Genomic DNA, 15,357 nt, shown 5'->3' with positions numbered 1-15,357 from the left:
GCAATATATTTTTAGTGCTTGAAAAAACAATGAAAACATACATAATTATAAGCACATTTAAAATTTCTGCTTCTTTTAATTGGCAGAAGACAAGAGAGGAATGCAATCCAGGGCCCTTCAACCCCGACAAATGGTACAGGGAGAGAGACCTTCTGACACCATCAGGCAGCCCTAAGCCCACTCTTCTTCAGAGGCCTCTGACTCTTGATTTGAGCCATCAAGAGCAACCTATCTCCTGTTCTCATGAGCAACAAGGAAGGCAGCTTTGGCTCTCCTTTCTTCAGAAACCCAGGAGAGGCAGAACAGTGTAAGCAGTAACTCTAATAGCAAAGTATATTTTTTCAGTGGATGAGCTTTCCCCTTCTCTCTTCAGGCATATGAAGCTTTGCTGGGCCGAGGGGACCCACCACAAGCTACTGGTTCTTTGAGTTCAAATCCCATAAAAGCAAAGAGGGATCATCCTTTCTCTCAGAGCTATTTTTTTCAGTTTGTCTGATGAGTCATGGATTGTCATCATTTGAATTACACTTTCAAGCTTTTCTATAGAAACACAAGGACTAAAAATACATGCTTTTAATGAGAGCTGAGATTCTGCCACAGTCACATGGCTCCCCAATTAGCCCATTCTCCCTTCGTTTTGTTTCTTCAAGGCTTGGTGAACTGTAATTCTGTTTGTGACATCAGGCTCATTTCCAAAGCAACCAACTGAATTATCCCCCAAATCTTTGTAATGGGGAATAAGCAATAGGAACAGATGAACTCTTAAGAAACAAAAGCTTCTCACTGTTTACATGCAAATGACCATGGAAACAACCAAACAATAAAGGAAAAGAAATATGGAAGATACATAGAAACACAGGAAATGTAACAAAGGCATAATCAATGTTTATACATTTTACAGTATACAAATACATGTTCAGTAATTTTATGACCATATCTCAGATTTGTAGTAACCTCAGTATCTGTTCAACACCAGTAACAGCTGATGCTGCAACACCAGGTGTTAATGACTGGCAGTGTATATCTGTGCAGCTTCAATTCTAGAAAGAAATAATTATTTCTGACAGAGGAAACGGAAACCAAGGTGACATGACACCATTTGCCTTTCAGGATTCTAAGACAGGAGGTATCGCTGCCAGCCACCGCACACCATGAATCGCACAGCCACAGAAACTTGCGAACTAGGGTTTCTATTTTGGACTTTGTAGGAACTCTTTAGATTTGCTTCTTGCAATGATATCCTTGAAAATGGAAATGCAGAGTCATTGACTTTTCCCCTAAAGACTTACTCATAATTCCCTTCTATTGCAACAAAGGCCCAGCATTTGGGAGCCTGACTATATTATTTAAGAACCATGGATCTATGTGCATGTTTAAGAGTTAACTCAAGCCCTGATACTATTGACAGTGCTAGAGCTCTGACTAACTTAAACTTTCCCAGACACCTGAACAGCCACTACGCCCTCAGTGGAAACACTGGAAACTTAGCAGCATATTCTAGAAAATAATATAATTATCCTAAAAATAAAGGTCAAACACTATCCAGTCTCAGCACAATCAATTCAATATCTGTACTGTATTGAACAACCATGTTTCACTGCTCAGTCAGACTGAATACACATTACAAATTTCTCCAAGTGTTGAGATTGCCTTCTCTCCCCCATTCTCCTGGATTAAGCTGATGTGCAAGATGGTTGCAAGTAAATTACCAACTTCTAGCGAGGCCAGCAAGTGCTCTTGATGATGGGACAGTGTCCTATTCATCACACAGCAAGCATGGCCAGTTCCTCTCTGTGCTCAAATGATGGATTTGTAATAATAACAGCATTTTCTAACAGTATTTTATCTTTTGAGTCTGGGATCAATGCAACTTGGTACTATCTAACAGGTTGCATTGATTTTTTTCCTTCTCTAATTCCTCTAACATTTCTTCCATATGAGATTTAAATAGGTGCAAAACTTTTAGACTTTCACTAGCTTTCCTAAAAAGGACAAATAAAGTGCATTAGCACTAGCACAACTGAGACCATTTGTTCCACAATACTTTTGTTACCCCTAAATGAAAGTTGCAAGTTTCTGAGCCATTGTATTTTTGACGCTGCCACTCAATCATTCAGGAAGGAGAAGCAGCTCTTCAGGACAGTAATTGAAGCTAAAAACAGCTGGTGCTTCACTGAACTTATCCTACTCTGGACCAATTTTTCAGCATCTTTAAAAAAGTTGAATTACAAGTTTACTCTAAAGGCCTATTGCCTTCTCTGCTTTTACTACATGGAGTAAGTCTCTCTCTGTTATGATATATGACCGCTTGCTAGAAGTCTCCACTCAACAGCATGAAACAGCAACAGTAGTCTTGCATTTTGCTGGCTATAATCCCCTTATATCAGAGCTCCCAAACAAGTCAGATACTTCTGGGAGCATCCTTTGTCCTGCAGAGGAATAGGGGATATCACAAACAGCAGAGTACGTCCCAATTTGCCATCTGATACTCAAAAATGCATACAAATTCACTATTTTCCTCTCTTAAAACATGTCTCCCTGCAGCTGGCATATGAAGTTTCTTGCAGTAAGAAAGAATGTGAGAATCCCTGAAATTAGCTAAAACATGAACATAATACTGTAATAAGATACTCAAAAAGTCACTCAATGTCACTTTACTTTGTGCCATTACTGTGTACAATTCAAGTAAAGTTCTACAAAAGCCATTAGTTCCTAAAAGATTATTTTAAGTTAGAATACATAGCAGCCTGAGAGGAACTGAAAGGACTCAAATGCATTTGCTTTTGTCATGAAATAAAATAACTCCTGAAGACTTTGATAGACCCTTTAGTCAAAGTAAGGAGGTCAGCACGCTCTTCTGCATTGTCCCTTTCTCTAAATAGCCTATTGTACCTTAAACAAGTTGGATGCCCTTCTTCAGTATGGGCATGGAAGCAGGAAACAAGTTCTGCATACACCCCAGTATCCCACCTGATTGCCATGAGAAGGTTCCTCCTTACACACAGTTGTGGACAGAGCCAATATGCCACTGTTTACCCTAGACAGGTTAACTGGAGAATTGACTGGCTTCTGTTTGGGTAAAAACACAAAGTGTTTGTAGTCATTAGAAAGCCCACCTCAGAGATCCAGATCATACTGTATTACTGTATGTTTGTCAGCTTTTTTCCTTCAGAAATGCTCAGGTTATCATACTTACCTTACATTCTCTTCAAGACCTAACACAGAATTCCTGATGAGAGAAAGGAAAGAAATCCACTAGTACCTCTGCAGCTGACATTGGTGCCCAGCTCTCCACCCCCCACAACAACTTCATCTATGAAACAATCTTCAGAAGCCAAATCCTAACTATGACTGGTTAAACAAAAAATAAATTCATAAAGTTGTATCTTTTCTATTCTGGATTTCAGTCTAACACGAGTCATAAAGCTGGATCCAATATCCTCATTAGTGCAGACTGTATATAACCACGTTCCTTTGGACAGAGTTCAGCTTTTTTAGGAATAAATCTGACTAGAGCCTAAGCCTATCAGATACAATATTTCTATCCCATTTTCTCTGAATTTGTACAACACAGGAATGTGCACCAGGGATTTAAATTCACAGATCTTAAGAAAAAAATTACAGTGTTGTATCAGTAAACATAGTTCACCTCTCAGAAGAGCTAAAGCAAGTGCCCCACCAAACCCTTGAGTAGGACTCCAATTTCTCTCAGTCAGATTTTTAGTCCCCAGTCACAGACTCAGAATTAGAATTCAGCCTCCATGAATCATCAACTGGCCCCTTCTTCTGGCCACTCCATTCCCAACAGGCCTTGCATGCAAAAAGTGAATCTCTCACTAGACCCATTATCCTCCATGAAGTTCTCCAAGTGCATGGGATATCATACAGGCAGCATAGCAGACTCCATCTTTCAGCCAGTCTGACAGGCTCTGACAAAACTTTGAGAACTTAATTTCCTCCATCTTTACTAACAGCAGTAGAAACACCATACTCTTAAAATCCAATACTTGGGGTAAAACTATTCTCAGTAATCACTAGCAATTTTCTCTCTCCACTTTCCAAACAGTCAAAAATAGCTGGTTTTAGCAACCTGTATTCTTTGATGAGGCCCATTCCCTCATTAGAACTAGCACAATTCCATGTGGCACTAGAAGCCTGGGACCCTCTGAGAGATTGCATAATGGCCCATAGCTGCTGGTGACCAGCTGCCACATATATGAAGCACCCTGCAGGTTATCATTTATACCCATTGTAAAAGAAAATCTTTTCCATCTGTGAGGGCCACAGAATCAAGCCTCTAGCAAATTAATTCTGGACCAAAACTTCTGCTGGCCTTCCTGTTTCTCTTCAGAGATCTTTTTCACAAGTTCCTCCTTCCTGTTCCCCCATAAAATTCTTACACTGTCTAGTTCTTGCAGTAGCTATTGATGCTACATCAAAAGATGCTGCAGCTGCTGATGCTGTTCCTGTTCTCACAGCCATTTCAGTCGCACTCCAACATCTATTTCTATCTTCAGGCTGTGACAGTCTGCCCGAGTTCTCCTCCACCAGCCTGGGAAAAAAATCACTGCCAAAAGTTTTGCAAAAAGTCTTTTTCAGGCTTTTTCCTCAGGGCACATTTTGTTGACAAACTGAAAAGGACAACACAAAACCAAGCTATTTCCCCAGAGTGCACATGCTGCCAGAGCTCAGAAGCCTTTTCCTCCGCCTCTCTCCGCCTACTAAGGGAAGGGCAGACATTCCTTCTTTTAAAGCCTAGCTGAATCACGAAACGGTCTTGCCTTAACTGCTTCCAATCCCTTCAATATTTTCTCACTTGCTTTTGAAGCAGGATCCTCTAAACTCCTCTTAACATATAATTTGGACTACAACAACCATAAAACTTTATTTAATAAAAAGGAGATACAAAATTCATTTAATAAAAAGGATACAAAAAACCCTGTCCAAACTAATCAAACTTACCATACCGATAATAATCACAATGAAGCTGTTTATATTGTTTCTCCCTAATGTCCTCGCAATTCAGGCTGCTGTTAGAGTAGTACAGAACTATCCATATATACCTGGTACTATACAGTCTAGAAGGAACAGTCTCTGCCTGAAAAGTCCTGTATGTACCTTACACTATGCAGTGACATTTTTATGCAGAAAAAGCCCTGCAACTTTTCCCACTTCTTTCCCATTGCCAGCATTGATCATGAAATCTAAAGAAAAAAATGAATTATATTCTCTTGAGTGCATGTATTTCCCTAGAATCTTCAGGATTTGATGTGGGCTACATTACTGTCGTTGTTATTGTTATTATTACTATTATATAATGAGCATAACAGTTAGTTCTCTTTCTTTTCATGTATTCTTCTGAGGCATTTTAAAACCAGGCAAAGATCTAATGCAAAATATTTTCTACTATTCTCTCTTCAGAATAAGAGGAGAGAGGAGATTTTTAACTTGACTGGCAAGGAGGACACAGAGGAACTCTCTTTGGAAATAATTATTCTTTCAAAAACCACACATATGCATATTAACTGCAAAGAGCCAAGTATTAGATAATATGCTCTTTGAATTCTAGAAATACACTTTTCTTCTTTTTAAAGTAATATTTAAACTGTTCCAAAAAATTCATCTGAAGCCCCAAATTATTTAAGTATGGCAAGCAGAGGAAGAAGTGTCTTAAATTGGAAGTATAAAGTTGTCTTGACTTGAGCTATAAAATAATTCAGTAATTTACTGGGAGATATTCACTTACTATTAAGTTCTGAGTGTCGCTTAAGAGGGAAATATTTTGTGATTAGGAATAAGTGGTAGAGAACTCATTCTCCTTTGCTGTTCAGTCACATTTACGGAAATTGGGAAAAGCTGGTATGTATTCAGGAAAGAAATTTTACATTCAGGGTTTGTGTTCACCAGACAATACACTTGGATAAAGCTGAGAATCATACTATAAATATGTGATGAAGAAGACAGGCAGACAAGATGTGGTAGGAAATTCTCAGTGGGATACCAAGGACAGTACCTGCACACAGAGCTAGCAGTAGGCTTTGGTGGTTTAACTGTTAATTCCAAGAATAGACAGGCTATCATCAAGCTGACAGACTAATTAAAAGCAGAACTACGCTGAACTGGAGCAAAGTGTCTTTCAGTTAGAAAGTGGAAAGTACATGTCCCTGTCAGAGCACTAGAATCCACGTGAGGAGTTCAATAGGCTTTACAAAGTGAAAGATCTATACATCTACCTTGGTGACTAAAAAGGGATTTAAGCTAAATTCAGACCTCAAAGCCCAGGACAGCTGGATCTATAATGTCCACACTCGATCAGCTATAGTTCCGCATATATAAAATTTCTTTACATGACTAAAGTCAATTGATGCAGAAGAGAAGCAGCTCATCTAGATGCCTCCTGAGTTCTGTTACAGTCTAAAGATAAGAAGAGGCACTTAGTTTGTCTCTTGGAACCTGGGTTGACACATTCTTCTGCTATTCTCAGAAACCATAATACTTGCATACGTGACTGATTTCAGCAAAGTCTGGCAGCAACAGTCATCTTCATAAAACAGGTGGAAGTGAGACAGGCTTGCCTTCTGGTTGGGGGAAAGACCAAGGACATGGGTTCAAACTGAGCTTCAACCTCAAAAGACTCAAACCCAAATCCCTCACTCCTACAAGTATGCCCTGTCTGCTACGCAGTAAGATAGTCTGGGTTACCATCCCTTCCAATACTGGATCAAAACTAAGGCTATCAGACCAGAAAGGTGGTGTGTGCTTGTGTGGAGGGTAGCGGCTGGGGGTGTCACACAAGTAAAACACTATCCCACTCCATAGCCAGCTTAGGTTGAGGGGATTCAGCTTGAGAAGTGAACACTGCAAGGGTTTTTTCTGTCTACTAAGTAAATATGCAAAACACCAGCAAATGCATTTTAAAGAGAATATTTTCTGGGTGGACAGGCACACGAAATGCAGAACACTGACTCCTCTCCTGAAAACAAATGAGCAAACTTCCTTAACCAAATTTACTTAGGCTTCAAAGAGAAGCAGAAATCGAAATACACCCTGTGCTTAAAGCTTCCTATTGGTAGTGCAAGGCACTTCAGCACACCCCCTCTTTGGGCTCACCTGCTAAAGGTATTTGTTTTGCACCACCAATAGTAGATGCTGTGAATCATCAACACTTGGTATTTGAGCATGGCAATATGATATAGAGGTGTAAGTGTGAACTCTGAATTCTACCTACTGAGCTCAGGTCGTTCTAGTGCACTCCTCTCTAACTGTTTAAGAATTTATTTACGTATTCTTTTTAATTAAGCCTTTACTATTCAACTTTACCACTTTTTATTTGCACACCAAAATGTGTGTACACTAATATATCAGAAAAACCTCTTTCTGTAGGTCTTACCGGTTGAAGTGCTGTACTACTTTCTTTCAGCCTTATGCATATCTTACTACCAAATACCTGCATAAAGTGATTCAGACTAAAAAATAATCCAATGTATGTTTGTATAATGAACTTAAAAGAACAGTTCCTTTCATATTTCAGCCTGCTGCTGTATTGGGTTTCCATGGCAATGTTTTGATAGCAGAGGGGCTACAGGGGTGGCTTCTGTGAGAAGATGCCAGAAGCTTCCCCAATGTCCGATAGAGTCAGTGCCAGTCAGCTCCAAGACGGACATGCTGCTGGCCAAAGCTGAGCCCATCAGCAACAGTGGCAGCACCTCTGTGATAACATATTTAAGAAGGGAGGGGGAAACTGCTGTGCAACAGCAGCTGAAAGAGAGGAGTGAGAATATGTGAGCGAAACAGCCCTGCAGACCCCCAGGTCAGTGAAGAAGGAGGGGGAGGAGACGCTCCAGGCGCCGGAGCAGAGATTCCCCTGCGGCCCGTGGTGAAGACCATGGTGAGGCAGGCTGTCCCCCTGCAGCCCAGGGAGGTCCACAGTGGAGCAGACATCCACCTGCAGCCCAGGGAGGACCCCACGCCAGAGCAGGTGGGTGCCCGAAGGAGGCTGTGACCCAGTAGGAAGCCTGCGCTGGAGCAGGGTCCTGGAAGGACCTGTGGCCCATGGAGAGAGGAGCCCACGCTGGAGCAGGTTTTCTGGCAGGACTTGTGACCCCATGGGGGACCCACACTGGAGCACTCTCTGCCTGAAGGACTGCAGCCCATAGAAGGGACCCATGCCAGAGCAGTTTGTGAAGAACTGCAGCCTGTAGGAAGGACCCACGTTGGAGAAGTTCATGGAGGACTGTCTCCCATGGGTGGGGTGTCACTCTGGAGCAGGGGAAGAGAGTGAGAAGTGACAGAGCAGCTTGGTGCACAACTGGTGTCCAGCCAAGTTCAACTCACCACAGTTGTACAAAAGTAATTCTGATTTCAGTGACCTCATTAAGTAGATGTGACTACCAGCCACTAAGGGGACGATCCAAAGTCACTGACATCCAAGGTAGACAGGTTTTTGGGAGACTATACTCTTTGTTCCAGTACTCACCTTAGGCCTGATTCAAACTAAAATAGGGATTATAGATATTGAATTTTGTAAATTCAAGAAAGTGTATCTGTTAAAAATTTCCATAGTTAAAACTATGTTGTAATTTAGGTAAGATTTATGAAGTAAAGTCTCTACACCAAACTGAATGAGAGGCAGAGCAAATGACAGCCCCACATATCAGCAAGTGAGTGGAAAATAAATCACTCTGCTGTGAATTCCCTACTGTATTTTGGAGTCCTTCAGTAAAACCCACTCCTCAACATGAGGCAAGGTTGGGTGCTCATCACCACTACTTGTTGGTGGGCAACTGCCACAAAGTCAAACCTCCCTACAGTGTTACCTTCTCACACCCAGATCCTCTCTCCTTCCTGCAGGAGACCCACTGGTACCTCAAGACACATGCTGGACAGAAGTGTGCAATGCCTTCTTTTTTTTTTTTTTTTTTTTTTTTTTTTTTAAATAAATCAAACTCTACCAAGCCGGCCAAATTCTACTACAAATTTGGTGATTTTCAGTTCACCATCTTGCCATGTTCAACAAAGATAATGAAATACCAAAGCAATAATATACTCAAACTTCATGAAATTCCACATAATTTAATTACTACATAGTAATGAGTAAAGGCATCTACTGTCACATTTTGTATCTCTGCATGTTAGATAAAAATGTACCAAATTCAAAAATGTTGGATCCAATTAACTATTTTTTTAAAAAATTGCATTTTAATGTGTTAAATCACACATTTAAAGATACTGCTATTCAGCCACTTAGCAAAATTAAATTGAACAGCTCAGAAATTCAAAATAAGGTCCATATCTGGGTTATATTCCCTTGACATTACACATCAAAGTCTACACACCATTAACAATTCTTTTTCTAATTGCCTCAGAAATTGAACTACTTATACAAAGATGCATCACATTTCACATTTTCAAACAAGTAACATCCTTCCATTCCAGAAAAGCAGAGGAAGCTTGAAAGACACCATGTCTTTCTTTTATGTACACACACAAACCTGAACACAAACAAATACAGCCAATTTCACCAAACACTTTATCCCGATACCAATAGTTCTATTAAAGCAATGGCTCTCAACGATGGTGTGTGCAAGAAGTGCTGGAGGAGCAAAGGGGAGCACAAAGAAAAGGAATATATTAAATGCCTTTTTCCCCCTTAAGGAAGATGACAAATATTTTGGCAAACGCTGCATTGAAGGCTTAAATTATAAGAATGCATACAAAAAACCCAAAACAACACAACACATAACTGTTCTATCTCTCTCTATATATCAGCAGTCTTCAGTTTCTGGTATTGAAAAAATTAATGAAGAATCATTTCAAAACATTTTCCCAGGAAGAAGTAAATATTTTCAGAAGTAAGTTTGTTTTCTTGGGTTTTTTTAAAACTGCTATACTATGTTTACTATCCATTTGGTGATGTAATTTAAAAGAAACAAGCTTACTCATATCAAACATGAAATATAGAATATTCTTTGCAAGGGTCTCTGAAGGCAATGGAACATCAATATAAAAGTTGGATGTGCTCTTTTTAAGCTCCATGTAATTGCATCTTGTTTCCCTTTATTTAATGTTTCTGTGTGTTACATACAAATAAAAGAACTACTAAAAGGCATAGATATTTTCATTTCTCAGACTCATACTAGATCTTTAAGGCCTTCTTATAAGGAGGAGGTCCTAACTGATTAAATACCAGACACGTTATCGATGTCTTATATTCCACTATGAAATGAGAAACAAAATAGCTCCTTCCCTGGTGACATCATTAAGGATTTAAAGCAGTATTTGGAGCAAATTTCCTTCATCTTTATAGCTTATCCTTTGAGACAAGAAGGTGGCATGGGGAGGAAACATACTTTGTTGATAAATAGAATACATTAAACTATACAGCAATTGTTGTAGAAAACTATGGAACTCAAATACACCTGCTCATGTAAATATTTCTATCCGATTTTTTTTTTTTGGTTCAATGACATTGCATTATATAAAGTACCATTCATGGCTTAACTTGATATCATGAAAATATTATGAATCTCAATCACATTCCAGTGGAATATACCATTAAAGTTAACTCTAATAATCATTTTATGATTATTCTGTTAGATGTCTATGCTGAAATACAGTTAAATATATGCTGTGATGTCATAGGCACAAAAAAAAAATCCCATCACCAGTCTTCATTTTACCTTATAAGCAAATGTTTCCTTTAGTAATAAATCAAAACCATTCACAAATCATATGAGATTTTCTCAGTTTTTAAAAATATAAATTTAGATTACTAGTCACATTGGAAAACTTCCTAAACATTCTTGACCTTCTCCAGTTCAGTTCTTATCAGGCTTCATAAACTGTTTCCTAAATCTAACTTCTCACATTCAGTATCTTTCCTCTAAGCATGTAATTCTGAGCCATTTAAGTTGCTCAGGCAACTTAAAGTTTTGCCTGAGCAATAACTAAAGAACTGGATCTGTCACAGGACAACTCCTCCTTCACATTGTTTATAGTATTAGAAACATCTTCATATTGAACATCTAGATGTGTTTCTCCTGGAATCTCTGTTTCCTCCATGACTGAGCAAGCCTTCTTTTTAACTACAAACCCCGCTCTAGTGGCCTACGAATTGTTATGGTGAATTTAAGGTGGCAAAGCCATAAAAATATGCTCTCCAAATACCCACAGTCACATAACCCATAGTCAGTCTAGATGGTACCATCATGGATAATGATTGTTCAGTAAAAAAAGAAAAGTTACAGACCCCAACTGATTATTTTTCTTCCCCCTCAAAGAACATATCTTTAAATTAAAAAACATAAACATAAGCCGTAATTTAACCTCTTACTTGACAGTGAACAATATCAATAACATAATAATATTACATTCTGCATTCAAAATATTCTTAATTTTTAATTAGACAGAAAATCATATATTTTAAAAATTACTTACATTCTGCATATTTCTGAAGCTGAGAGAACTCTCCAGGACTAAGGTTAACCCATTTCTCCTGGCTCGTCATACTGGCAGTAAGGGTCCTTGTTAAATATCAGAAAAACATTCCCTTTGACACAGGTGATATAAGCTCCATAAAGATTCGTAGCTTCAGTTCACAGTGCTTGGAGACTGGAGAGATGGCATCAGTCTACGTGGATGAAGTTTTTGATGCTATGAACTGTTCCCAATGTGTTGGTTCAGTGGTGAGTTACAGCACTGTTAAAAGAAGATCAACTATTAGAAGCATAAACACCAGTTTTACTATGGGAATAACTGTAACAGATAAATATTTCCTTATATTCAGTTTTGCTCGAAATCTTTCCGTACAGTATTTGTCCACAAATAATTTTATATGTATTTCCAAATTTTATTTTTATATTTCCAAATGCTTATGTGTAGCACTGACAATAAAAAATTATCGATTGTTTATGATCCAGTTATATCTGAACACCTTGTGTGTGGCTGTTTCTGTTTTAGTAACAGCCACTGCAATAGTAGGTACTATCTATCAGTAAACTTAGTTCCCTATGATTTTAAAATCGTATCCATATAACCAGGTTTGTATCCAATTATGTTGCTGTACAGCACTGTGTGGCCTTGCCAAAAATGTTCTGAAGCTTCCAACTCCTCATGTCAAAAATGAAATAGATTCTGCAGTTTGGTGAGAAATTCATGAAAGCTATATAAATATTAACTATTCTAACAAAGTAGTAGGGGTTTGATTTCTAGAATGTCACAACATTACTGAAGTCACTACTGAAAATCAAATATAACTGTTGGCACCATTGCAAATCAGTTCAAGAAAAAGAAGATCAAACTGTGGGTGCCATCTCATTCCAATTTTATGCAGTTTCTACCTCTGCAGTACAGACCTTACAAAGGCAATGCATTGCCAACACCACTCCTTGCACAACAGGTAGGATATTTTTCATCTAATTTTAGCCATCTGAAAGTCAGGTATCCAATCCAAGAATGCCATCTAGGGCACTCTCTTTAATCAGCAGAAAGAGACAGGTGGCCCAGACAGCAATTAATCCCTCCAGTTTCAACATAATCTTAAAATGTGATGAATTGCCTTCTTGTGGTATTTATCTTTCGCTATTGATTACACAGGTTGCCTAGATGACAAGTTTAGACTAGAAAGCTAATTTTAGACCTTAAGTGGAATCTCTTTATATGCCTAGCAATGTGTTATTTACAAGGGTCAAATTACAAAAAGAGCAAAGGAAAAATTCAGACCAGAAGAGACAGTATTGGAAAGGGTGCTAAGGAGGAAGATGTTGGCAGCTGGGAAAGGAGAGAAAAAGGAGGAAGATGTCATGAGGGAGGAGGAAAAAAAAAAAAAAGATATAGAGTAGCTAGGAACAGAAGCACATGAAAAAAGATACATTAACCAATATAAATAAAACTATTTTTTTTCTGTCTTACTTATAAGTATCATTTCTAGACAAAGAAATTCAGGAAGAAAGACACCTTAGTCCTAGAGCATGCCTTCATTGCTCTCAGGCCCTTCTTGGTGAATGATTTAAGTATATGTACCTATATGATGAGCAAGTAAGGCTATCTAAATACAGTCACAGACTACTTGGCAGCTGCCTTGTCTTTTCAGAATTCGAACCAGAAGCAATTCCTATGCTCTTCATCTCCTCAAGTTAGAACAGAAAATAACAATAAGTTGGAAGAGGTAAGATCTAGAAACAGTAACTGAACAAATAACAAAAACTAATAGGAGCATGGAGACTGGGATGGAAAAAGCAACATTAATGTGGATAATGTTGGCCAAGTGCAAAGCACATCAGCCCTCAAATATCAGTGAATCAACATCAGTGCCAGAAAAAGAGCAGTAACTACAAAAGCTAAAAGGGATATTCCGTAAGAAAAGCTATCGTTCTGACTTGAGAACCTCAGTCCTCTTATTTACAACAAGAGAAAATAACTATGGTCAACGGGGACATTTTAATCAAATTAGAGATGTTTCATTTCTGGCAGTTGATTAGATTGTATTGAAGAAAGTTTTATTTCTTCACATAGGTATATTTTTCTCATATTCTTGAAAACTGATTAGGTTTTACTGAAAACATTTTTGTATTTGCATAATTGATTTAACAGAACCAAAATTTTCTACCACAGTTACATCCAGTATTACTTTTTGTATTCTTAACTACATTAGCTTCATTACCAGCAAAAGCTGATCTTGCTGAATGCTGTACTGTTAGAGATTATCTCAATTATTTAATACAAATGTTTGTGATAAGGAGCTTACCATTAACATTGGTACCGCTAGGAAGGTAGTAACTGCTGTGCACTCTAAACTGATCTATCTATTCACACGCAATACCTTTAGGTGACCCCTGTCTATGGGGTTTGCTGTACACACAGTACATGGGCAGTGAAAACAGCTGTCTTCCCACTGACTTCCCCTTCTCCAACTTCAGATCTAAATGACCACCTCTGATATCCTTTCCCCTTTACCAGACACCCAGGCTCCACTGCCTACAAACAGTGTGGCAAGAAAAGGTACATGACCTGAATGAGATGACAGCAACGGAAAAATTTAGTCCACAGAAAAGAAGATGTAGTCTGTGTGTAAGCCAGCAGAGTTAGCGTGGAAGACACGACACAGTTTAAGGCTATGTTATTATCTTGGAAAACTCTCCAAATGCAACTTCCTTCCTTTGAAAGGGACGACTGTGGGGATCTACTGGAACTAATTTGCAAAGTTTAATCCGGGAACAGTAATAGGGAGGTAGGCAGTCCTCCGAGGATGGCTAGGTGGTCTTCGGACTGCAGCCAGGTCCTGTACACCACCTCAGTGCATGTGATGCAGGAACACGCAGAAACATAATGGGGAAAATCTTGGTAAAAGGAACCTTACAGAGGCTTCCTTTTTTTTGGTTTCCTATTAAATTCTGCTGCAGGGGAGTCCTAAATAAGGAAAGTTCCTGCTGCCTGCAACCTTTAGTTTTCACAGTTAAACCTGTGGAAGTGGCATTTCCCCATTTTATATAGATAATAATGTAGCTATAAGAAATCAAGCACATTATATAGATGCTGAAGACAACAGCCATCAATGCGTATTTGTGTTATATTACGTGTGCCATTTGTTAAGGTAAACATTGCAAGATCACCTATATCTTATACAAATATCTCAACTTCTGTAGAAGAAAAAATTAATTTACATTATCTTTTTCAGTAGTGTTTAATTTAAATGCATTTCTTTGCACTTTATTTTAGTGTTCTTTCTCTCAGTACTCCAGGAAGGTCATGCAGTGAGAAACCCATACATAAGCACATTAAGAGGAAAGCAGTAACAGGGATAATACTATCACATAGGAAAAAAAAAGAATCTTGAACTAAAACATTAATCAAATGTGCTTGCTGGCAAGCAAAATAAAGATCAGCAGCACTAAATAGATACAGACAGTGATCTGACTTCTCCATGCAGAGATAAATTACTTTGAAGAACATGCTACAGCATACAGATAAAATACATAGGAAGTCAGGTAGGGAACGCATCCACGAAGCCTCTAAAAGTTTGACCTATTCCAGGAAACTTGGATCTGTGCACACAATGCTTAGGCAAGATTCACAGCCCTCTCAACCAGACACAAAGCAGGCCTTACAAATAAGAGAAATTAGAAACACTACATTAAGAAACCATTCATTTTATCACAAAAAGAATTTAAAAAAAAATTATTCCTCCTCTATCCACTGACTATAATAAGTCTTAGAATTCTAGTCTCCCTTTTATAACATTATATTATATTTATAATATGTTTTTCTTTCTGGATTTGAGAGTTTATTAAGTTTTCTGTCAGGATTCCTACCAGGCCACATACCCAAACTAGGAAGCAAAGCTTTGTTAAAAACTCTACA

The 15,357-nt window shown here is 38.5% G+C and overlaps 1 protein-coding gene across 6 annotated transcripts in view; it reads right to left on the bottom strand.

Moving 5' to 3' along the window:
• The window catches only part of DGKB (diacylglycerol kinase beta), a 366,387-nt gene that overhangs the window by 318,784 nt on the left and 32,246 nt on the right, over nucleotides 1–15,357 (bottom strand). For all 6 annotated transcript variants that reach the window (XM_069774198.1, XM_069774191.1, XM_069774183.1 and 3 more), the window contains exon 2: nucleotides 11,437–11,697. In XM_069774198.1, coding sequence (XP_069630299.1) covers nucleotides 11,437–11,506 — 70 coding nt within the window. In that variant the 5' untranslated portion in view covers nucleotides 11,507–11,697. The remainder of the gene's footprint in view (nucleotides 1–11,436; nucleotides 11,698–15,357) is intronic.

This window comes from Haliaeetus albicilla, chromosome 2, assembly GCF_947461875.1.
Source record: "Haliaeetus albicilla chromosome 2, bHalAlb1.1, whole genome shotgun sequence".
NCBI lineage: Eukaryota > Metazoa > Chordata > Aves > Accipitriformes > Accipitridae > Haliaeetus > Haliaeetus albicilla.
This window is presented reverse-complemented; position numbering and strand designations above follow the sequence as displayed.